General features: G+C 38.7%; 1 protein-coding gene across 1 annotated transcript in view; it reads right to left on the bottom strand.

Moving 5' to 3' along the window:
* The window catches only part of DSCAM (DS cell adhesion molecule), a 480,683-nt gene that overhangs the window by 92,623 nt on the left and 362,416 nt on the right, over nt 1-25,644 (bottom strand). Inside the window, exons 12-18 of the mRNA XM_026868377.1 lie at nt 23,767-23,963; nt 20,610-20,706; nt 19,052-19,180; nt 12,982-13,149; nt 9,038-9,108; nt 1,868-2,108; nt 27-173 (exon numbers count right to left, since the gene is read on the bottom strand). Of these exons, the coding sequence (XP_026724178.1) occupies nt 27-173; nt 1,868-2,108; nt 9,038-9,108; nt 12,982-13,149; nt 19,052-19,180; nt 20,610-20,706; nt 23,767-23,963 (1,050 nt within the window). The remainder of the gene's footprint in view (nt 1-26; nt 174-1,867; nt 2,109-9,037; nt 9,109-12,981; nt 13,150-19,051; nt 19,181-20,609; nt 20,707-23,766; nt 23,964-25,644) is intronic.

Here is a 25,644-nt window from a genome sequence, read left to right as displayed (position 1 = left end):
CTTGGTAATGGCTTGATTTCTCTCACCTCCATCCAAGAGATTGGCCCAGTAGATAACCCTGAATCCTTGCAGAATCCCATTCAGGGTTTCTTTCGCCAGCGTTGACCAAGAAATAGAGATGGTTTCTGGTGATGTGGCAGTGGCTTGCACATTTCCTGGAGGGCAACTGGGCACTGGAATAAGATATTCACCATTTTTAACTCGAGGAATACAACTCAATGTATACCCTTTGGCTACCCTTTCAAATTTCATTGCTATCCCACCACTGGTCATTTAATTAGCAGTTACACACTGTTAACAATGCAAACCCATTATTCTTGCTGCAATCCACATGTTTCTGCAAGTGCAGCTGATTTCCCTGGAATGACTTTTGATGTACTGCTTCCCCACTTGCTAACTAGTCTTTTAATAGGTCTTTTGTTGCTTCTTTTGAAAGAGAAATGTGTCCTAGTGCTGAAATATGCAGCATATTATGTAAGCAATTTAAATGCATTTTTTAAAGTTTGCAGCCAAATTGCCATCTTTCTGGTCAATTCTAATGTCACTTTAAAATTGGGAGGGGGGGGAGAGCAGACACTTCTTTAAAAAATATTGGGAAAAACGTCCATAAAATACTTTCACTGACATGTAGAAAAACTGGAAAAAGTCAGACAAATCTAAGGCATTTTCTATGCCCATTTATTGTCAAAGCAATACAGCAGTTTTAGTATTTAGCATTGCTTTTAAAGCTCATGACATCCTTAACTCTGAGAGGGATCCAAAATTGAGTAACAATGAAAAAAAGCATTGCAAGGAAAAGTAAGCATGCTGGAATCTGAAAAAAAAAACCAAACCAAAAAAAACCCAAAAAACCAAACCCCCAAACCCAACTATTTATAATATGAAAATATATGCATGTGTGAGTATACTGCCTTCTGAGGTCTTGCAGTGATCTGTCTAGGCCTAGAAATATTTAAAGTAAATAAAAAACTCCAGCCTTCTATGAAGCGTATGCCTCAAAGTTTGTTCTCTTGAGAATTTTAGATGTGTGCTACAACATTTACCCCATATAAAAAGTCAGATTCCTAGCTGGCACTGACTTCAGTACTCTGATGCCAATTTACAGGATATGAAAATCTAATCTACACTGTCCTTTAGGATTCTTATTTGCTTTTATACTCCTCTAAAATATTGTGCCTCTTTTTTTGGATATGAAATCATTCTCTTTTTCCACTAGAGGACTCCCTCTCATTGTTTGAGAAGTACTTTTTATGTAGCTTGAAGAAAAAAAAATCTAAATTTTTCCTTGGATTAGACAGGTCGAATTTTGTCTGAAATAACAATGTTTTTTCTCTCATCAGTTCGGAAATCCTTGAGAAAAACACACATCTCTCTTTAGGTTCACAAGGTAAGGGACTGCACAGTACAAGAGCTCTAGGTTTCACAGCATTCAGTTGAAAACAAGGCCAATAAAATTAATAGTATCACTTCACCTTTCAGAGTTTTACTTCTTAGCATCTCAAAACTATGATGAAATCACCATGAAGGTATGATGAGATCACAGAATTTGCAAATAAGTAAACACCAGAACAATAGGCTCCTTAATCAAAGCTATGGTCTTAGTCAATATAATTCACAGTAGGATATATCACATTAGTAGAGTTACATTTATATATCTGGATGCTTCTGCATGTCTTGCAATTAAAATTGTACACACTTATTGGCCTGACCCTTCCCATCCATCTGTCTTCTCTATCTAATGCATGTAAAGGCTGGTCGTCTATTATCCCCACTATAATAGTCACCACTCAAGCAATAAATGTAACAACGTAAAAAGAGAAAAAGAAATAATAATAAGTCCCATGATAGCTGTTTGCCAAGGACCTACCATCCTCAAGAGTAGTGGTGATGATTTCCTGAGAAGAAGGTCCTATTCCAGCCCGGTTGCATGCCTGGACTACCATGCCATACTGGGTGAATTTTTTCAGGTTATTCAGCGTATAAACTTCACTGTCCCCAGTGGTATCAATACTGATGATGTTGAACTGAAAATTTCCCCCTGCACTGTATTCCCGATAACCTATCTGGTATCCACGAATAATTCCATTTTGCAAGTGCTTCTTGGGAGCCTAAACATAAAATAAAAGATTATGTATTAAGTACCTTCCTCCAAAGTCAAGTTGTTCCCCTTAAAATTTTTAAAATATATACAAAGTCAACTTTTTTCCTACCAAATGCAAGTCTATTTCTAGGTAACAATTCAAAAATACTCCCTGCACACGAAGTAATAACTCTTAACCATGATATATAAATTTCAGGTGCACTTTGTTCTAATTTGTGCATTCCTATGCTAAAAGAAAGACCTTTAAACATACACAGAAAAATCTGATAAGGAGATATTCTTGAGTTATAATTTGAATTTATAACGTTTTGTTCTTTTATCAGGTGAATCAATCAAAGCTGAGTTGATAAGGGTATATTTGCATTACAGGCTTACGATTCACTACTAATTATGTTTTTGCCAGAAGCCCCTACCATTCACTTGCTAAATCTTTAGTAAGGCATTTATTGATCTGTTGAAGGCAGTCACATAAGTGTATCCAGCTAGATGCATTAGGGAAATTTTACGCTGTTCTTTGAAATATGTTTCAGGTCATTCAGTGTGTAGTGTGGAAAGATGATTAGATAATGAGTGCTGAAGGCAATAATGAATTGAACAGCAGGGATTTGCATACTGAATAGCTATGAAAACAAGGTGTACAATATCTGGCATTCAAGAAAATGGACAGTACGAAATGGTTGGCCATAATTATGTACTATATTTCTCAGTCACAGTGCAAGATTCCCTGTACCTGACTAGTGGAAATAATTTCTGTACTCTGCAATATAAAATGTAGTCTAGAATAAAACAAGGATTGGCAATTCTGGGAATAAGCCCTTTATTGAAAGAAATACCTATTAAAATTCCATTTAAATAGTACTGGACTAATATGTGACAATATTCCTGTCTGATTTTCTATGTATATGAAGTATAATTAGTATAAGCATTTTAAGGCACAGTTTATAATCCATGGACAAAAAGCTCTTTCAAATCCTCCAATCCTCTTTCAAATTCCCACCAGATGCCCACAAGCTCATCCATTCCACTGAACCATGAAAAAGGTCTTTGTGACGCCGTTTATTGGCAATGAGTTAAACCAGCAGAGGCAGCAATTTCTGTTGTTACTATATCCCATTAAATCTACTGAGGAACACATTCTCAAGAAAAATACTCTTTTCTGCCACAGGATCTGTCTGTTTCAGTACGTTTATAGTCCATGGGACTAAAGTCTCACTGGAGCTAATAAAACCCGCATGGGATAATGCCTTTCATCCACTACCAGCAAATCATTGCTCTGCAAAATACAGCACACTCTCCATATTTAAAATGTGTCACTGGATGGATCTGACTGATTGAATCATCTCTTCAGACGCTCTATTTTTTCTCTCCCTCCTGCCTTCAGAAACAGAAACAAAACCTGAAGCAAGGGTATAATTTCCACTGTACTACTTCAGTTCCTCTGGTACTAACAAGCTCTCTGCAAGCGTGGTGCTGTCTGTTCAGATGTAGATGACTGAATTAGGGGATTCAGATCTTGAGCACCTTGTAAGGCACACTGCAGGGATTAGAACTGTGTTTTTGGGATCAAAATGTATAGTAGTTTCCTGTTTGAATTTTTCTGTGTACTGTTGTCAAAAAACCACCAACTTTAGAAATAATTAGGTCTTTTATTATCAAAACAATTCGTTTGCAAGTGTGTTACTATTCTTAACAACTCCATGGCTTCATGAGCTTTAAATGATGGCAAAAGGTGTTTTTTTAAGTTGGACTATGGGGTGGAAACTAAGGTCAGATTATTATTTTTTTTGTTTGTTTGTTTGAGCTGTTCCATTTCATCCGAGAAGAAAATAACTTTATCACATTTAAATAATTAAATAATTCAGGGTGAATTTTTTCATTAGTTGAAGGATCTCAAATTCTGTTACTAGCCGTAGCATTTTGCATAGCTCATAGTTTTATGGGCATTGTCAGTGTCGATGAGAAGGGGCAAAAAGACTGAACTAACATAATAGGAACATTTCAAATTGACTAAAGGAGAAACAGTTTAGACAAAGCAGCAGACAACTCAAACGTTATTACAGGGAGAACTGCTTTCAGACAATGTTGCAGGTCACTGTCTCTTTTTAAAACGTGTATCACTGTGGAGGCACCAGTTGAATCATGCCAGGACACCAGTTCTCCCCATCAGTGTTGGATTCCATCACACCTTGGCAAATCCTCAAAAGTCTGTGTGGAGCTTTTTTGTCTCAAACATTAATATGTGTGCTGTTGCATATCTCAAGATCTAAAGCCTCTTCTAGTTAAAGACTGGACTGGAACCTTCCCATGAATTACCACCAGTGGCTTCTGAACAAAGGTTTGCCACAAACAGGCACTGCACATTGAAATCACAAGCAGCATGCACAAAACACATACACCACTTAATGTAGTGCATTTATTGTTTTGTGAATGGCATACACTCTCTACTGCCACATTCAGCAACCATTAAAGATGTGTACACAATATACCTACTGTAAGGCCTGCACTGTACACCAAGAAAAATTGAGCATACACCTTGTACATAATAGATTACAGAAGCATATAGCACATATATTGGAACACACACATCATACTGTAAAACACATGGAACATAATGATAAAGCTAAATCATACATTTACTATGCATTGAAATGTTCTCAGAGCAGGACTATTGTCAGAATAGCCTCTTTGCTGGGAATTCTGCAATTCTTTCTCATTTTGAATTGGAATAAGATGGCAAATTTTGCATTTTTCATGAAACATTTTTATAATTGTTTTAGGTCAAAGGAATTTTTTCTTAAAATATTAACATTTTAACTTTTTTTTTTTTTTTTTCACTTTGAAACATTACACAATATAAAACAATCTCAAAGTCACTTCAGAACAAAGCACTGAAATGTTCTGCTCCACAAAACGTCAAATGTTCCTTGTTAGTGCTATCTAAATGCTTAATTTTGGGTTGAATTTTTTACACAAATAAAACATATTTGAAATACATGCCTTCTTTTGTACAGACATATTTTTGGTAGAAAATTCAGTGAAGCAATGTTTGTCCATGACTGTTCATGGGGAAAAATACTGTTAACCTTGTCAGTAGTCATAGAACATTATGAAAAAGTAAGTTTCGGTCCATGATCTTACTCCTTATCTTACAAAATCCAATATTTGTAAAATAGGGTATCAATGACTTCTGTAAAGTATGACATTTTTATGACATTAAAGTTTGCTTGTGTATATGCATAAAGAGAAGGAATATTTCCCACACCTAAATTTAAGTTCATTTACCTTTTAAATTACTACAAGAAAAAATAATGAATATTTTCATGCTCTTTTGTAAATGAGAATTCCCGTTTGATTCCTATTTTCTCTGCACTATTTTAAACTACTAAAAGTGCCGATTATCTAAAAATTCAATTTGAAACCCTATGTTCTATGTGGACACTTAGAAATGGGATTAAATAGATCACAGACCTATAAAAGTTTGCTTAACTAGGATTTGCTAAAAGTGAGCTAAGAGAAACTTTAAAGGAAGATTAAGGACTGTAGCAAACTGCAGAAATATAACTTAATAAAAGATGAAAGATAATTGATGTGTTATTCTCTGGTCCTTTTGCTGTTATTGACATTGTATTTAAATGAAGTTTGCTAACTTTAAGGTATGGCTCTCAACACAATCCCTTTTTTATATTGTGTTATGATAGATTTTCATGGCAAAAGCTCCACATGCCTCCAGAATAAAAATGAGCAGGTTATTAATGAGTTTATTTTCTTCCTTTTTTTCTTTCATGGCAATATGGGCTTGATTTAATGGGGTATTTCTTTATTCTTAAGTACTTTACATTGCACTATGTAATGGGTGACTTCTGCACAGCAGTGCATTGTAGGGACCTACTCAAAAGTCAGGATTCATCAAGGGACTGAACTATATTATGTCTGTGGGACTGTCTTAAAATACCTTTTTGAATAACTGACTAAAACTGCTGTGGCCAGGAGAGAACTGCAATAATTCAAGGGAAGTAAATGGCTCACTCCTTGTTTGAGACTTCTTAATTAGGGGGACTTCTTAATCAGCTGTAACAAACTGTCATTCAGGAAATAATTCTTCAGTAAAGGTAGGACTGTACAAGCACTAACCTTTCAGGAAGACAGATCAGTGACTTCACCTTTGTCTGCAAAGTTGCTTTGAGGTCAAGGAAAACAATTAGGTTTCAACTATTACATCCAGCACCACAGAGAAACTTAGCACCCATCAGATGAGCTAACCTACCAGCAGATAAAGCAGTGACTGCAAATCAAGGCAAAGTGTTTTCAAGATGAGCACACAGGGGCTTGGCAGCACAAAGATCACAATAAGCAAAATTTCAGTGAAGTGCCAGTGGTGCCTTCTGCTGTCCATCTTTTCATATGCAGACTTCCAGAGTTTCTGCTTCTTGCGAAACAGCACCTCTTGGGGTCTTGTGGTATGATGGGGCAATAGGCTACATCAGGCTAGAGCCAGCAGCACCTTCCTAGAATTTTGCTAGAGGACACTGCTACAGTGCTCTTGTGCTGCTTGGCCACATCAGATACTGCTGGTCAACAAGTTAAAAGATACAACAGATTTATCAAAGACTGGGTCGATAGGAATAACATCTTGAAGTTTCACAGCAGACTGGGTGTTCATTGGAGTCTGGGTGCGCAGTCTGGCACTGCAGTGCACAGTAGACTCCAAATGTCTAACCAGCATCTGCACAGTGTGTGCCACCAGGTCCACATGGTGGTCCAAAGTTCTGGGAGCATACACCCATCTTTCTTGATCTGGATATATGCTGCATCAGTACAAGCAGACATTTCCAAGGTCACAGGTAGCTCACACCTTAAGCTTACACCAGTTGTGAAAATCCATCTCTACACTCAGCTCAGGAGATTTTCTAGGGCAATGGAGTATATATTCACTATATAGCTCATTTCTGTGACAATTTTTTTATATTAGATACTGATCATTACTCAACAAGTATTCACAAATCAAATTCCAAACCTGATCTTGAGAATACAACTCCAGCTGCTCTTTTGATATGCTTCTACTTGCCTGACAATACCTAGAGATAAGGACACTAAGTTGCACTTGAAGTGCCCTAGAAGTAAAAATTGAACCATATTTTAGACAATGTTATTGAAATGTAGGTGTGGGGATTTTGTTTGTCCTGTAGCTGCCTGCACACATCTGCATCTATAAAATTTAATGGCAAATCTTCAGAATCACAAATGGCAGCTATAAACTCCAGCAGTGACCCAATCGTGCCTATCTTCTCTTGTTGCTTTGAAAATATCCCCCAAAGTGAACCTTAAAAAAGCAAGTAAAGCCTTTCAATCTGTCTACCCATACATCCATAAAAATAAAATACATGCATAGAATCTTGGAGGTTATAGATGACTAGACCTGATGGCAGTCACACTTCTTGAGTGCTCTAAAAAGAAGCAACCCATTAAGCATTTATTTCAGTTGAGAATCACTGTACACTCTACATTGCTTCCTTTTCTCTACTGACTCTGTGTTGCATTTAAATCTATGCTTCATGCATGCCTTTTATAAGTACCTTGTTGTGTTTCACTTCAGCCACCAGGTAAGCCTGTGGCTAGTGACCACATGCTTTTTGTTTTTGGAAACCATCAATGAAAAACAATGCTGACATAAATTTAAGATGTGGACGAGATCCACGGATCAGCACTGTATTTGTGACCTGTCCATAAGGGGTCTGATAAAGATTGCTGCTTTTGAAGCTTAATACTGAAATGTCTCATCGAAACAGAATTTTTAATGCACCCTTTTTAAACCACCAATGAACTACATAAAAAATTCTGACAGCTGCTGACTTTCTGTATGAGTTGGAAATATCAGTAATTATACATCCATCTGCACTGTATAGAGATCATGCACTGTACAAACCTGTCTTTTCAGGAACCATCTCGAAACTAGCACAGGATCGTGCTGGTTATTTATGGTATAAATAAAAATTTAAAAAATAAGCAGCCCACAGTTATTTATACAATTAATAAGCAGCAGATCACTCTTACTATCCTGACTTCCTGGATGGTCCATGTCATCAGGCAAAAGACACATCATCCACATTGGCAGGAGTAATTAAAATCACTATAGAAATTAATAACTATTATGCCACCATTCTACTCCAGCACTTAATACTACATATTTCAGAATCTTAAATATATGGAATTATCAATACAATTTAGAAACTGCCATTCATATTGAGATTATCCTACTGTAATGAGATAGCATTATTCTGTCTGCTAAAATGTACAAGCAGTATATAGCACAAAGCCATTTAAAACACGGTTTAAGTACCCCTGATATCATACTGAAAGCATTTAAAACATTCTATGGTTGTCAAAACACTGGGCAAAATCTAGAAAAACTGAATTGAGTCACAAGACAGATTTTTAAATAATGTCAGTTGCTGATAGTTTTAAATCAGTTACTCCAATTCATCATTTCTCATGGACTATACTGAGACACTCTATTTTCCTTTCTGTGCAGACATGCTTGCCTTTAAAAAAGCTCTGTCCCAAAGTCCATTGCAATGGGAAAAAAAATCCCATTGGCTCCAATGGTTTGGGGAAATTTTGCCCAAAACCACAGTGAAATTTCATGAGTGCTCATTTTCCAAGCACATGGACTTATCTCTGAAATCAGAAGGAAATAGGAAATGTTATTGTCATCAGTACAGACAAGCAGCAGCTGCTATTACTCTCCAGCAGAAGGTTCTTGCTTTGCATAATGCACCAGTCTTAAAGCCAATATAAGATTTGCCAACAAATGTATCTGCAAGGTCTCTCCCGAATAAAAGAACTGATACACAGTTGTTATAATACTCCTGTCAATGGAATCTCTTTGAATACACCAAAATACTGTTAGAGTCTATATTCTTGGCTGTGTTTATTTACCTTCCATGTGACCCTAATGCTTTGTGAAGATATAGGCTCAAGTTGAACATCCTGAGGTGGACCATCAGGAGCTGCAGAGAGAAGAAAGATGGATCAAAAGTGGACAGCACACAGAATTGAGCACTTCACATGGTATGTCACCAACTTAACACACCAGCACCACAAAGATTTGGACTGAGTCAATATGGAAAACTGAAGATACCACTTCATCAACCATAACCAGAGCCTAGCATCTTCCTTATTCAAGTGTCATCTCTGGCCAACAGTGAAAAACAACATATGCCAAAACACAGCAAGCTGGCAAATAAAAGAAGAGTAAATAATAGTGACTTTTCTTGTTTAGTGATATGCTCACAATGCTGGTTTTGTTTTGTAAATAGGCAAAACATTCATCAGCAGTCAGAACCCTGTAGGAGATAGAGAGGCAGCAGAACCCATTTGAAAGCAGGTGAGACAGGAGCTCCTCAGCCGGCATTCATCATCTTACAAACTTCCCAGTGGGATCCCCATTGTTCACTACAGATTGAGCACATTCAGTCAATTGTCATATATTTTATACACAAAACCCTGCACACTTTACTCTCTCTCTCCTCCCCAGTGTAAGTGTCCCAGCCTGGAAATCAGACAAAAAATAACAGCCAGATGCAAAAAGCATGCTACAGCTCCTGCCTAAGTCAAGAGGAGTTTTGTTTACTATTGTTACACTGCTAAGGGTGTGCATGATGCTTTAAAGGTGAATGAAGAAAGAAGGCCCTGAGGCTAGGGGAACCTACTTGTCAGCTGGTCAGCTACAAAGTAGATCAAGAATTGACTGGGATTGAATAGAGAGGGTGAGGTAAATTGCTTGCTCAGTGAGGTAAACCATTGTAAAAGAAAGATCTGAAGAAAGGAATGGAGTAATCTCAAGCTGCTGCATAGGGTTCCCTTGATGCAGAATATGGACTCGGTAAAAGGTATTGAATTAAGTTTTAATATGACAAAGGATGTAAACAAAGGATGTAAGCATGACAAAGGAAGTAAAGCAATAAAAAGGGTGAGATGGGGATGTTAGAGGTGGAGCAGCAGTAAATGACAGCTGTGTTGAAAGGAATGAGAACATTTTGCTTTAACTGATGAAAGCAGACAGACCTAGAATACAGCCTGTGATATGTTTAAGTTATTAAAGATGCCTTATTCTGTGCCATTCTTGACTGTCCTTCATGTGGGAAATTTCCAAAGGCCGAAAGAACTTTATTTCCATTCCCCTTGCATTACTGTACAGGAAGGAGAAGAGGAAAAAGTCCACTGTCAGAAATGAGATCTATGAATTTTTAAAATCCTGTTCTTGATTCTGCCCCACTGTTGACAAATGAATTCTATTTCTCTGGGTATATTATAATGTGGTGGAATTTGAACACAGTATTTGATACTAAAATTGGGTTTTAAAATGTGCTCGTTAGAATCTCAACCTTCTTGAAAGACACAAAAGTTTTTACAGACCCAACTGGTTAACTGTTCCCAGCATACCATAGTAAATTGTTAAATGAGAAGTAATTTATTTTACATACTTAATGTCATACAGAGTTTGTGACAAAGACACAAAGAAAACCCAGGTATCCCAGCTTCCTCTATTGATTTCAGTATTGAACAACAGCCATAATGCCTTTGTTTTTCTGACAAGTGTTAGTGCAAGTGTGCACTTGCAGTCTATTTTTCAACACAGGAGCTAACTGTGATTGCATGGAGGGAAAGACGTGGTCTGTAAGCTTTGAAATCATGCCACTGTTGACTATCTTTTCACCACAGAGACCCTTTACAGTTTTCTTTCTAAAAGCTAGCACTGGGAAACTCAGGTCACTGTAATATGTGACACACAATCTGCACACCCTTGCCAACAGCACAGTTTGAGTTGTTCAGTTTTTATACTGTCTTTCTTGGACATTTATTTTGCTCCCTTCTCATTACCTTCTTTCTAATTCCCTGCACCAATGACATTCTCCATTTCCTATTGTAAAAGCAGAGAAAAGAAGTAAACAGTGATCAAAGAGTGATGCTCCTGTACATTGCACACCACCTGAAATCAAAACCCAAGAGACAAACATCACATGCTCTTCCTAAGCCTGACCTCTTCTCTTCCAATTGTTCCCTAGATAGATCAGTGACTTATGAATACAGTTCCACACTGCTAGTCTTTTTCTCCAAATAGATGGCTCCTTAAAAGACAACAACAAAACGATGAATTATTCTGAAACTTGGTTACAAAGAACTGAATAAAATGCGATGTTAAGGTTCCACCCTGTTCATGGGAAGGCTCGTTTTTTATTTCAAGGCCAGCTGCTGATCCTGACAACTTAATTATCAGTCAGGAAAAACTCAACAAGTAAAAAATATTCCAAGCATAGGAGAGAATGAGAGAGTAGATCCAAGACCCACACCTATACTTTGATGTACATACTCAAGGAAGGACGGGCATTTTGGGGATAGAATGATGTTGTAAGGATCCAGTCTGTTTTCTCTAGTGATTCCATGTTTTCATTCAACAAAGGGAGAGAAAAACGCTGATCAAATGATAAATATTTTGCAAACAAACTATTTACCATTAATAAAGCTGTTCCCTGAGGGCTTTCTTTCCACTAGGATGAAAAAAAGACACCTGGTGAAAAAGGACATGCAGTTCATGTTGTCTCCTGCTTATTCTGCTTTGCACCATGAACCCTTGTGTCCTGTTCTTATTCAGAAAGTCCCTTGGAGCCAAAAACATGTTCTCCTGACAAGGGGTATATTTTCACTGTAGTAAATCACCCACAGAGAAAATGAGTGGCAATTACACAGTTGTATTCATACAAGACGAACTGAAAATCGGTCACCGAGTGTTCAAAGCCTAGACCAACATGACTCTTGAAAAATAAGCAGGGATTCCACTGCCAAGACACTGTCAAGCAGATACTTGCATTATGGCTTTCCTCTCAAAATCACCAAAGAAGGAAGCATTGTTGACTTAGCGTAAGATAACAGAAGAAATAAAATTAGCAACATAAAAATGTGTTTTCAAATATAAATGAGCAACTGACTTTCTTGTCAAGCCTTTTCAGAGTAACTATATCCATTTCCAGTGGGCTAAGTGTGTTGAAGCTGCTTGGGTTACTCTCAGTAGACTTGTACATTGTATATAATTGCAATATATGCCTGGCAGAAATATTTATGACCATTCAGTATTTTCATTCCTAATTGCTGAAATATAGAGCTGTAGCCCTCCACTTTTCACCGAAGTCTTTTTCACTATTACATGCAGCATATAGGACTTGGGACGTGGTAGCATGCACAAGGCTGTGCTGTCCTTATCCATCCACCACTTCTGCTAGCCCTGAGAAATAAAAATCAGACGGCACTGGAAGGCATACACAAAAGAGTAGCTCCAACCATCAAAGTGATGCATGCATAGCCCATCTGGTCCAGAAACCTGTAATGATGTAGAAAAATACATGGCAACAAAGAATAGGGGGATGACATTAACTAATGACAGCCAATTGACTGATCAGAAAACTAAATGTGGATAGGTTGGGGGATGGAAAAGTCAAGGACATGATTCATGTAGATCAGTGTTCTCAAATTAGTTACCTATACTAATATCTGAGCATATAAGGAAAGACCCACAGAGGTGGAATCACCACTAAAAAGATAATGTTGTTGATTGAGTTGCCTAACTTTAGATACAGGTGTGCTGCTTCCAGTACCCCAGACTGAAAATTTGGAGCACAATGTCTTCTTTGACCACTAGATGCCACTGAACAGCTTTAATTACAGGCCTGAGTGAAGAAGTTGCAAGTCACAACGTTTTATGGGAACAATTCAGTATGTCTTTCGATGCCACTGCATCAACACAAGAAGCATTTCAAGTGAAGATTCCTCACGTCAAAGAGCAGTAAATTCCAGCACAATTTAGATGCTACAAAACCAGAGCATACCTGCTTCATCAGTAGTGATGGTGAGCTCATTGCTGGCCTCACTCTTGCCGATGCGATTCTTGGCATACATGCGAATGTTGTAAGTTGAGGAAGGGTGGAGGTCAATGATAGTGGCTTGGTTTAGCTGAGGGGAAACATCTTTGGTTCTCTGAACAGAATCCCAAGAATCTATTTAATAAGAGGTTAAAATAAAGCAGACAGATAAAAGATGATGTTAACGTCACTGATACAAGCATGCAGTTAAACCATCTCACAGAGCAGGATACTGCCACTGCTGAATTAACCCAGAAAATGTCTGCTGCTACAAGCAAAACGAGTGTTCACCTTCCTTGACAGCACTCCTTACTCGTCCAAGTGTGAACAATGAGATCCTGGCCCTGGGGTCATCTGCAAATCCAAGGAAATAGCTACTCCTTTGCCTTTTTTTGAGGAGATGGTGAGAGCAGCAAAGACTCCCCAGTTGTCTGTGTGTGTAGATAACTGGGGTTTTTACCATTACTACCTTGGAACAACTATGAAAACAGATGGGATCTGCTGCCCCAAATGGATCCTCACTTAGTGAGAAGATAGGTTGTACTCCAAAAAGGGGGGAAAGGGAGTTAAAATAAAAAGGAATGGAGGGCTCTTAGACTAGCAGAGGTCAGGCAGGTAGTTTGATCCCAAGCTCAGACCACAGAACAGTAGGCATGAGGTTGGATTGCTTAGACATGGGGGTCAGCACCCTCCAGGACTGATGTTATTTCCCTGATTCATGTTAGGATGCAGGAGCAGTTTAATAGCAGGGGAATATAGAACCCTCTTAGCTGTTTGCATATATCTCTAAAAGGAGGACCACATTGTTATTATTCATGTTTACTATTCACCTGCCTGTTACATTTTTAATACATTCTCCAGACATATAACAGGGAAAAGTATGGATATTTTCTAAACACAGTAACCCCTCCTTTTAATCCAAACATTCAATTGCTATAAACAAAATAATAGATTTTATCCATTTAAAGTATCTTGATGTCTTTTATAAGTTGCCATCTTTCATTTCTTTCTTACTTCAGGCAATGTTCCTCCTTTAACCTCTGCAGCATCCTATGGGGGATGTCACTGGAGGCTCTACAGGAGTGTTTTACAGCATAGGTCACTGTAGGGAGGATTGCAGAAAGCTCAGCAGATAAGAAAGACTAGTTTAAAAATAGAAAGCTCACTCAGATCCAAAATATTTGCACATGCTGTGTAAATTCTTTTATATGAGCTTGCTAAAAGATGCACAAGTTGTCACAATGACATCTGCAGCTTGGCTGGTTACAGGGCCTGTTTGCTTGTCCATGTGGCTTTGTTTACCCAGAAAACATTTAGGAATCAGATATTAAAGTGCTAGCCAAATTCACTAGAATATACTTTTCCTTGGTAACTGAGTTTGTCACAGCTTCCTCTGTAGGATACTTTCAGAAGCTGTAAAGCAGTTACCTGCAGACAGCGCTGATAGAACTTGCTTTCAGTTTGCTGCAACTTCACAGAATTTCTTAAAATTCACAGAATTTTAACAGCAGTTACACTCTACTTCATTAAATATTATACAAGCACAGACAACTCTCTCTGTTCCAGTATGCCACACGAACAGGAAAGAGATTTACAAAAAAGACATGCTTGGCATGGAGAATGCATTAAATTTCCCTTGAGGATTATCATAGAATCATAGACTGGTTTGGATTGGAAGGGACCTTAAAGATCACCTAATTCCAACCCCCGTGCCACGGGCAAGGACACCTTCCACCAGACCAGGTTGCTCCAAGCCCCGTCCAACCTGGCCTTGAACACTGCCAGGGAGGGGGCAGCCACAGCTTCTCTGGGCAACCTGTGCCAGTGCCTCACCATCCTCACAGGAAAGAATTTCTTTCTCTTTCAGTTTAAAACTGTTACCCCTCATCTTATCCCTAGGATCCCCTCCCTCCCTGATAAGGAGTCCCTCCCCATCTTTCCTGTAGGTCCTCTTTAGGTACTGAAAGGCCTCTATGAGGTCTCTCCGGAGACCAGGCTGAACAACCCCAACTCTCTCAGCCTGTCCTCACGGGAGAGGTGCTCCAGCCCCCTGATCATCTTTATGGCCTCCTCTGGACCCGCTTGATCAGGTCCATGCCCTTCTTATACTGGCAGCCCCAGAGCTGGACACAGCGCTGCAGGTGGGGTCTCACAAGAGCAGAGTAGAGGAGCAGAATCCCCTCCCTCGACCTGCTGGCCACACTGCTCTTGATGCAGCCCAGGGTACAGTTGGCTTTCTGGGCTGTGAGTGCACATTGCTGGCTCATAGTCAGTTTTCGATCCACCAACACCCCCAAGTCCTTCTCCTCAGGGCTGCTCTCAATCCACTCATCCCCTGGCCTGTATTTGGGATTGGGATTGCCCTGACCCACGTGCAGGACCTTGCCCTTGTCCTTGTTGAACTTCATGAGGTTCACACAGTCCCACCTCTCTAGCCTGTCCAGGTCCCTCTGGATGGCCCATCCCTTCCCTCCAGCGTGTCGACCGCAACACACAGCTTGGTGTCATTGGCAAACCTGCTGAGGGTGCACTCAGTCCCACTGTCCATGTCTCTGACAAAGATGTTAAACAGCACCAGAGTCAACATCACCCTTTAAGGGACACCACTCATCAGAAATGAGAATTTCTTTTAATATAGTCCATATATTATCAAATTGCTTAAGTTTCTACTCAGTTGTTTGAAATACTGACCTCTGAGTGGTTGAACTCTGAATTACATCTTAGCTGCTGAAATCAAATAAACAAATTTGAAAAATTCTGGTGATTCTTAGTAGATTAAGTAATGACGCACCTTGGAGAAAGAGCGATGTGAAAACTTACAGTCTTCTGTACTTCTAAACATAGGTTTCCAGTCTTTATTTACAACTAATGCATGGACTTCAGGAGTATATTTTGATATAGGTATGCCCTTTCTAAAGGGCTAAATAAACCAACAAAAGCAATCCCTCCAAACTGAGTCAGCCCAGAGAGAAATTAATCATTTTCTCTCTAAAATTTTTCAGATTTGAAAAACGTGTTAAGAAAAAAAGGGAGAAAAAGTTAGTTTTGTTTTCTTCTGGCAAACCCTAAAAATATTTGCTTGTGTCCATGTGGTAAGTAATTGAATAAGGTATCAGGATTTATTGACTCTTCTGGGTTTTATTGTTCCAGAGGGATCTAAAATGTAGGAAGACTGAAAAAGCACAGAAAACAAGCAGCAATGGGTTAGCAACACCCACTCCTCCCCATGTTAAAAGTGGAATTTTTAATGTATTCTTTATTCCACTCACAAAATATTATGCCCAGCATTTCTCAGCGTGATAGAAAATGCACGCTGACACAATGATCGATGAAAAATGTATGATTTTATGAAAACCAGCATCTCTCCATCCGTTCCTGAAATAGAGAGTGAATTAGGGCTCGTTTTGGACGGAAATCGAGGAGGGTTTCGGCGAAGTGGCTGCCGGCTCACGGCGTTGCCGGCGCTGCCCCCCGGTGGCCGCTTCTGGTACTGCACCCAGCCGCTGCACCCTTGGCAAGTTTGGGGAACAACCCCCCCACCCCAGCTCTGCGAAGGCATCTGCGGCCTGAAGGATGCTCAGCTCAACACGGGAGAACAAGGACGCGCAAAGCCCAGCCCTGGACATTCAGATCAGGACTTAAACCGATGCTCAGCTTGCCCCGCAGCTCTCCCTGATGACATAAAAAGGATGAGGAGAGAGGCACAAAGAAGAGCCCACATAACTGTTCCTATCTTCAAACCTTTTTGTACACCTCCGACGGAAAAATCTGATGGATGAGTTTACCATCTGGATTGTAAATGTTTTACCTAAGTTTTCTTCTGTCTCTTTAATATGTGGAAACTGTTTCCTTAATTCCCTCTTCTTTGTCCTAACTTCCCACAACTACCCTGTGCAAGTTCTTCAGTAACCATCTTCAGTGTTTCATCATCATCATGATTTAATGAATGACAAAAATCATGCACAAGAATTCAAAAAACTGATCTTAGCTTCTCCATTCAGGCTCAGATACTACAAAATGATGTTTCTGTTGTTTACAGTGAGATGAAGGTAATCTGATCTTTTTATGACATGGCCTCCAGTATTTGTCTTTATATACAGGCAAAGAAATATTTTTTCAACACTAATTCTGCCACACACTACTTTTTCTTTCTTTCAGTTTTTTAAACCTTTATCACTGTGTTGTGTCTTGATGTTTTCATCCAATCTGATGGCACTTCATTTGCTGTATTGGTATCAATTTATCATGCTGTATTACAGAGACATATTTTTGCAATGCAAGTTCACAGTGAATGCCACTTAATCTTTGCCTGCATTCTGCATTATCACTTGAAAACATTGAACTAAATCTAACAAAGATGTTTTAGAGCTCTGAGGTCCCTTTTCACCACTACTTCCATCAAAGGAAAGCAGCTTAATCTTCCTAGATGGGGTTATATGCTGAATTACATGATTCAGAAATACAAGGGATGTTTTAGGGTGAAAAAGGAGCCTATCAGGCAAGAGTGACTTTAAAAAACTGTTTTGGTGGATGTTTCAAAAGAAAGGAAAAGAATCAAAAAGAAAACAAAGTCCAGAAACTTTGAGGTATACATATCCCTCGAAGGCATCTTTGCCTCGACTACATCTCCAATGCTGTGATTCCTGACCACAGCCTCACTGGGGAATTTTCACTTGTAATCTTTCAGGTACCATCCTCACCTGTACATTACCTATTTCATTTATGAAGCCAATGGAAAAACAGGGATTGATGATTTCAGACTCCTTAAAATATTTTATCTAGCAATGAAAGCATCACAACATTTTTGTCTAAGGAGTAAAGTATAAAGGAAATACACAATATAGACAAATGAATAATAGTAAAGATGTGTAGCAGAATATTTTTTTTTAAATGGCAAATTTTAGAATTTTATGAACAAGTACATTTTTACATCTCAGAACTAAAGTGGGAAGACTACAAATGTGCTATAGTTGCTTTTATAAACAGGTTTCACTGATAAACACACATGGAACATTCCTATCAGTATATTACATCCCCTCACAAATAGTACAACAAACTGCAACATAAAATAGGACAATATAATGTCTCATTGTCTTTTTAATCATACTTGAAATGTGAAAACATTGTTCCATTGCAATTTCCTTTCTAGTCCCGTCTCAAATCATGACTCAAGGACAGTGTTTCTCAATCTGCCTAATTTTAAGTGTGATCTTACATCACAAATATAGCTCCAACGCACCTTGAAAGGTTTTAGATTTCAATAGAGTAAATATTTTGGGGGCTTAACACTTACAGGGACAGGAATACTTTCCTGACGTAAAGGGTTGCTTTTTTATTTATTTATTTTTTAATTATTCACCTCATTTATGCTATTAGATATTCATTGATGTGGCTGCATGGTGACCTAGCAGAAAGGTATCTGCTCTCATTGGCCTGCCAAAATGTGTCACTGATCTTATCCTTCAGAGTATTTCCACTATGTTACTGAAAACTCTGCATGGTGCTGCAGCTTTCTTTGTCTAGAAATTCTTATAACTACTCTTTTTCACTGCTGTCTTTCCAGGGAAGATGTCATCTACTCATATCTTCATAGAAAATAACTTAGAATCATCAGCACTACAGGAAAAGATAATTTGTAAAGGCAGGTATTTTTACTATAGGGAAAAATAGAAAATGAAAAGAAAAAAAAATCCAAATGGAGAAAAGATAAGAATAGGAACCACGAATCAGCTAGCAAAATCATCATACAAGCTATCATCTAGAATGTCTTGTTTTACAACAAAATTTATTCCCCTTATGTGTAGGTTTCCCTGGTAAAAGGGAAAAGCGATTGCTAAACTTAATGTCCTTACCTCAAAAAAAACCCAAACCCAAACCCAACCCAACAAATGAAGATAAATCTTACTGTGGAAGATTAAATAAACCATGGTAAAAATTTCCATCAGGCAGTTTCAATTTATGAATTATCTTTTATGATACAAATTCAGTGATGAATGACTAGCTATGGAGATTACTACAGAGGAAGATTATTCCTTACCTGACTTGTTCTTACACTCGATATCGTAGCCAGTGATTGGACTGTTTCCATCAAATCCCATGGTCCACCTGAGGGCAATACTGCGTGCTCTCACCTCTCGGATTTCTATTTCAGGAGGGTCGGGGGGCTCTGAGTAAACACACACGCACAGTTTTAATCAGAAAAAAGCCTGTACTCTCAATAAGATAACATTACTGAGTGTGGCACTGGCATAGCTCACTGGCAGTAAGCTCTCATGGCATTTTGTCTAGTCACTCATTAGTGCCCTGAGACAGTTAATCACCTGCTGAAGAATACTCAGCAGAGGAAGGAAAAGTCACTTTTCAACTACTAGTTGCTGAGGTAATCTTGAATACTATCTTCTGTTTAACTTTCTTGTATGCAACATAGAGTTGCATTTCTTTAAAAGCACTCCAGATTGGAATGCTCATACTAGAAAAGATTTCTGCCTTGAACACCACGTTTCACTAATACTCCTACAGTTTTTACTCAAAAGTTGATGGTAGAAGAATGAATACTAAACTTTAAAGTGTCAAAATTGGTGGGGGAAGGGAGTAAAATTTCTATATCTTTTAGTATAAAAATCTTCATTTAATAATAGAATAATTTGATAACTATAAAATTACACTAAAGCCTCTTTCTGCCTCTAGAGTTAAGGTTGTAAATAAATAGCATTTATACCCATTCTAATGTCCCTTTAAACTGTCATGGCAGTTTAAATGGTGTAACTGAGAACCTCTCTCCAAACTCCACCTGAATTTTTTGACAGGGCTGCCTTAGGCATTCAGTGAAATCTGCTGTTACTTGAAATCAAGAATGGGGAGAAAGAAATTTGCAAGTCCTAGAAATTTGTTGTGTGCACGCTCAAAGGCATACAAGCACAGGAACAAACGTCGCACAGAAATAAGCAGTGGCCAGTGGCTGAGTCCTGGCTGTGCTCTGCGTCTCAAATTCAGTCATCTCAGCCACTCCAGGACTTGCTGCTGTCTGCCAGAGTGAAACCCTGCAGGAGGGGAACCCCAGCCACAGGCAACATAGGTTCCTAGAGTTTGCAATGTGCAAACTGATCACAATTTATTTTGACTGATTAAACTTGAAGTATTTTGTTTAAAGATCCACAGTAGGTTTAACATTTCTCTAAAGTCAGATCACTTCTGTTTAATTTCAGACTTGGATTTTAAGCCCATTTGTTCTTCAAAAACAAATGCAACCCTCTTCCTCTCCCCCAAAAAGTAAACCCCTCATATCCACTGTTTCTACTGAAGATGATAGTTTTAAGTATCTTTAGCAGACTGTCAGCTAGTGTATTTAAGAATAATTCTATTTATTAATTTGTACAGATCTAGAAAGACTCAATCTTATCTTTTATTTTGGTTTAATCAGTGATGCTGGAAGATGAAAGACCGAATATCTTATTTCAGCTCCTCATTCCTCTGACAATGAGGAATACATTTAATTAGGAATCAGAGCCTCCCTCCCCCAACAGATTTCTGAGGATGGCATACACTTACTGTACTACAATAGCTGTGTTTTTTTCCTTATGTTGTCCTCTTCCTACCTTGCACAGTGAGCTGAATTATTCCACGATCCTCCCCATAAGAATTGATGGCATGGCAGGAAAAGAAGCCAGAATCTTCACGCACAGTTGGCAAAATCTATAGGTGGTTTGAAAAGAAGTGATTGATTGAACAGCATGCAGAGAAAATAAACCAGCAGCTTTTCTGTATGGTGCAAGAAAAATTGTACGCACTGTTTTACTTGACAGTAATAAATAGATATTATATGTTATACACATACATACATACACATGGTAAAGCATCCAAAATATTGAGACTTATCAAAACTAGCAACACCTGGGCTGAGGAAGCAGGCTATCAGCTCTACATGTGTAGTCAGGCGTTGGAGTACCACCTATTCCTGTAGCTTCTCATTAGGAGTCTTGTTTCCTGTTACTCATAAGTTTGCCAAGTCTTTAACAGTTGGCTCAAATTTTCCATACAAAATGGTGCCTCCTGCTGCCTCCAAATTTTCCCAGTTATTTCTGAAAATAACTCAAGTGGCTGAAGTCTGTGTGGAGGAAATAAAGGTTCAAACACTGGTGGTGAACACTGTAGTATGCAGCATGGTGCCTCATAATAAAATTTTGGGTGGTCTTTCTTTTCAATTTGTAATTTCGTAACATAGAAAATTATACATAATCTTTATGTACATGGTCATAATGATATTTTTCTACAGGACCACTGCTTCATTCAATGTACCATAGGGAGAGTTTTTTAAAGTGAGCAGATATTCCAAATACATTTTCTTCTCATTGTTCAGTGTGGTGCTCCACACTTTATTTACCGCACACAGGTCAAACTGTGCCCTGAAGAAGGACTTATTCATTTTCTCATAGCCTTTTCTGTGGCATTCACCTACAAAATACCCATTTCAGAAACTTGAGTGAATATATATTCATAAACCCTGACATCATGAAGAGTATTACCACCATTTTGTATGGGGAATTAAGGAACCAGGCATATGATAATGTTAGGGGCTGCTTGACAAGTTGCCACATATTAGCTGAGCCATGGTAACTCCATGTGCTCTTTATTCCTCAGCAAGGCCAAGGTAATATGAGCACGTCTCTCACTCACCACTGGTTAAGATAAATGGATTAATTTACCACTTGCTACAAGGATATTGGAGAGTTATCATCTGAGATGTAGTAACTTGTCAAGCTGTGTTAAGTTGTGCATGTGGCTGAGCTTTAAGATAGAAAACCAAAATTTTTCAGAGCCCAATTTGATACATCTAGGGCCTTCTTTTCCCCATCAGAGTCCTTAGCAATAAATAGCATTTCATGTGTTCATAACAGCTTCCATTGAGTTAAGCTGCAGCTATGAGAGCTTAGTACTTCTGCAAATCAGACCCCAAGGGCTCAAGGCAAGTACCTAGAAAACAAAGAACACACAATTATTGGCCACCTGTGAAAAGTTTGGTTTCAATGATCAGCCTTGCATCACACAGTGTCTTTCATTACTCAACCCTAATTCAACTCCAGAGAAAATCCAAGTCGTGCCTGACTGAGGCAGAGGTCCTGCAGAAAAAATAAAAGCTAAGTATACAACTAAAGATAAAATCATCATGCACACATGCAAAAGCACTGGGTTAAAAGCTTCAGAGACAACCTTAATCCTGACATTTTCTATTCTGGGGACATTTTATCGCTCAGAAGTCAAACGTTTTGTATGTTACATACATATGGATGTAGAATGCCACTACTGTACGCAACTGCTTCAGAAGAGAATTCTCCAAGCAGGTCTCCAGCCTTCCAAAAAGAAATATTGTTGTGCATCCAGACATTATCTTATTAAAGTCAATAAGACGAATGAGGGCAGAGTGGCCTAAAGGTCTATCTTATAATTAAATATTATTTGTAACACAAATATACTAACATGAACAAAGTCACACATAGAACTTATTCCTCCTTATAGAAATCAATGACAAAGCTCCTTCACAGAGAGCAAACCCAGATTTTTACTGGATATCATCCAACGCAATTTTTTGGCTAGTAAAGAAAGAGATATACCTTGAGTTATACTAGAACATAGATAATCACCAGAGAGCTAGAGAATTATTTCCTTGAGCCTGGTAAAATGTTTTAAAGAATGTGACTGAAAAATGGAAAATCAAGATTTTTCACTGAGAATCTATATGATATTTTAGATTTCATAAAGGGACATGTGAAATACGAAAGAACAGCTTGATAACTTGCTCATGTTGGTGACTTTTCAATTTGAATGGAAAAAGCTGTATCCTGCTATACTGAGGGCAAGTCATAGCCCCACCTATTGTAGGTGACACCAGAACAGCAGGAGTTTCCAGTGCTTCCATGGCATCTTGGGGAAATTTACGTCCCCAAAACAGTAGTATCACTCATGTAGCCCCTCAACCTACCCCAGGTCAGCCACTTAAGAGTTAACAGAGTCCCACATACTGATTTGTCAAGCAAGACAAGAAGCATGGTTCCAACACCACCAGACAGCTGCCTGTTACAGAAGCAGAAGCAAAGATGCCAGACTATGACCGTTTGTTAAGTGGCTTGGTGACTTCTGCTAGGTGACTTCTGCTACTGTGTACAGTAAGGGCCAAATACTACTGGCAGCATTAGATACACTACTTATGTATCTACATGCACCTTTTCCTTCCATCTCACTTTGAATCCAGTGACTAACCCGACTTTGTAAAATGGTCTCACAAGCCACAGAAAGTGAAAAGGGAGGGAGAAAAAGTACCTGAAAAACACAGAATTTTTATCTCAAAACAGATTAATGATTTTGGTTAATGATTTTGCCTGACACACATCAGAGCTAGGGATCAGATATCAACTCAGCGTTAGCAGCATTGTGCTCCAAACTGAGCTGTGTCACCTCTGGAGAGACAGGCTGAGGCATGAGCCATGTTGCTCCCGAGACAGAAAGGACACAGAGGCTGCGCATCACGCTCGCTCTCTTGTTGCCTCTGAAGCATGGGAAGATGGAGACTGATTTTTCTGGGGTGGTGTGATGCAGAGTTTTTCTCTACCACCTCGTGCTGCCAGCTCTCCAGGGCTGCACCACAGGTGGAGTGAATGAGACCTTATAGGGCAGAGGTAGCTGTGCATCCCTATCAAAACCAAACCAGGCAACATTCTCACACGTGTAGGTAAGTCATGGGTCACTTTGTTTTCTTACCTGCAGAGTAGAGATCACTTCATCTCCGACTTCCTTGGTGGAAACAAGGTAACGGGACATTTCAGGGTTAATGATTCGGTCTTCTTTTTCCCAGCGGACTATGATGGGTTTCTCTCCATGTGCTGTGCAGCTCATCTCCTTCTTTTGACCTTGCGTTGCCAAGGTGGTATTTGGATAGGAAGTTATCATAGCTGGAACTAAAACCAGACAAAACAAAAAAAGATCTCTCTTCAGTGAGCTGACTGGTCTGATGATACAGGGTTGGCCCTTCAATCTGGGTCTCATTCAGCTTGTCCATATTTGACCAGATGGACAAAACTGTGAGAAATTATTTTACTTTCATTCCTGTGTAAGAGAATTTTCTTCAGACTGAAAATGGGCCTTAAGAGGAACTTAGCACAGAGTAGCTGGGACTGGACAACAGGGCTGTAGAGACAAGAAGACGCAAATCCAAAGGAGGCCTGGCTCCATTTGTTTTGTTGCTCACAGGACAACTTGTAACATAATATTAAAATATTCACAGCACATAAAGGTAATGTAAGTAATAAGCATTCAGATATGGGACCAATAAAGAACCGATAAAAAAATCTTATTCTTTCTGATGAGCTACTCTTTTATTTGCTGACAGATATATGCTCTACCATTTTGTGTGACAGTAATGACCTATCAAAATGAGGGTTCAATTAAACCAGGAGCAGTACAAAATTAAAAGAAAGGCTCTGCACCAAAGAGCTTACAGTCCACGTATGTGCTGAGTGCATAGTTAAACTGTACTGAACTGAAAGTATATTTAAGCTGACAATAAACCTAGCTAGATTTGAGGTTTTATTGTATTCAGAAGGTATTTACAGAACAGTTGGGACATAATTGTCAACTTCATTAGTCATTCTGGACTTTAAAATATGTTAAAGTTGAAAAAAGCACTTTCTTGCTAGCAAGAATAGGCTTAAACCCCAAGTATTTTCACATTTTGGAATAAAAATTTTCTGGAAAGAGGAAGAAAAAATCCTCAGAGTGTTTTACTGTAAACCCCTCAAAACATGGCATTTTTTAAACAGAATGGTTTCTGATGTCCTCAGTAGCCTGTCCTTTTATTCCCATATGTCCACTCCTTCCAAAGCATGTGAGGTGGCATTAAAGAGTTCCTTCCCTAAGCTCTTTCACGCCAGGGTTTCCTCTTGCAATGGCCCACTCTCCTTTTTCATGCATGAACACTTGCCTCTTTGTATCAAAAAACCTCACTCATTCCATCTGAATCTCTGTGTGTCTGTTTAAAGAAGATGACATTGGCACAGGACCTGATTTGAGGCCTTCCTGGTCTTTCCTCCTGCATAGATTGCGTCTATTCCTACCCAACAGGAAAAAAAAAAATAAAATCCTTATTTAAACGAATTACTATAATTGCTATTCTGAAATCTTAATGCTTGGTGGCATGACCTTTTCACATGCTGGAGCTGTTGATGCTTGGATATGACAATACGTCAGGATGCAGCCCTTTCTGTTCAAAGGCTTCCTGAACCAAAACAAACCAATCTGAAAATTAACAGAGCTGTGGAGTGGGGATTAGAGTTACAAATAGGATCTAGTTACAGGAAAAATTCTTAGAAAGTTGTGAGATATGGGGCTCTTTAGGTACTGTTATGCATTAGTGATTAAATATGTCTTGTTTAACGGTTTGGATATTAGGTACCAATTAGTTTTTAAAAAGAGGAGCATTCAAAGAGAAGAAATCATGGATAATAAGAACAGAAAATCAGGATGAGTCTGATTCCATCTTCCAGAGAATGAAAATACCTTCAGTGTTATCTAGCATCTGTTGAAATGCAAGTACCCACAAGGAAACTACTCACAGAAAGTCATGTTTTGTGGCTATCTGCT

Source organism: Athene cunicularia (genome assembly GCF_003259725.1).
Source record: "Athene cunicularia isolate RWA chromosome 1 unlocalized genomic scaffold, athCun1 chr1_part1, whole genome shotgun sequence".
NCBI classification, from domain to species: Eukaryota; Metazoa; Chordata; class Aves; order Strigiformes; family Strigidae; genus Athene; species Athene cunicularia.
This window is presented reverse-complemented; position numbering and strand designations above follow the sequence as displayed.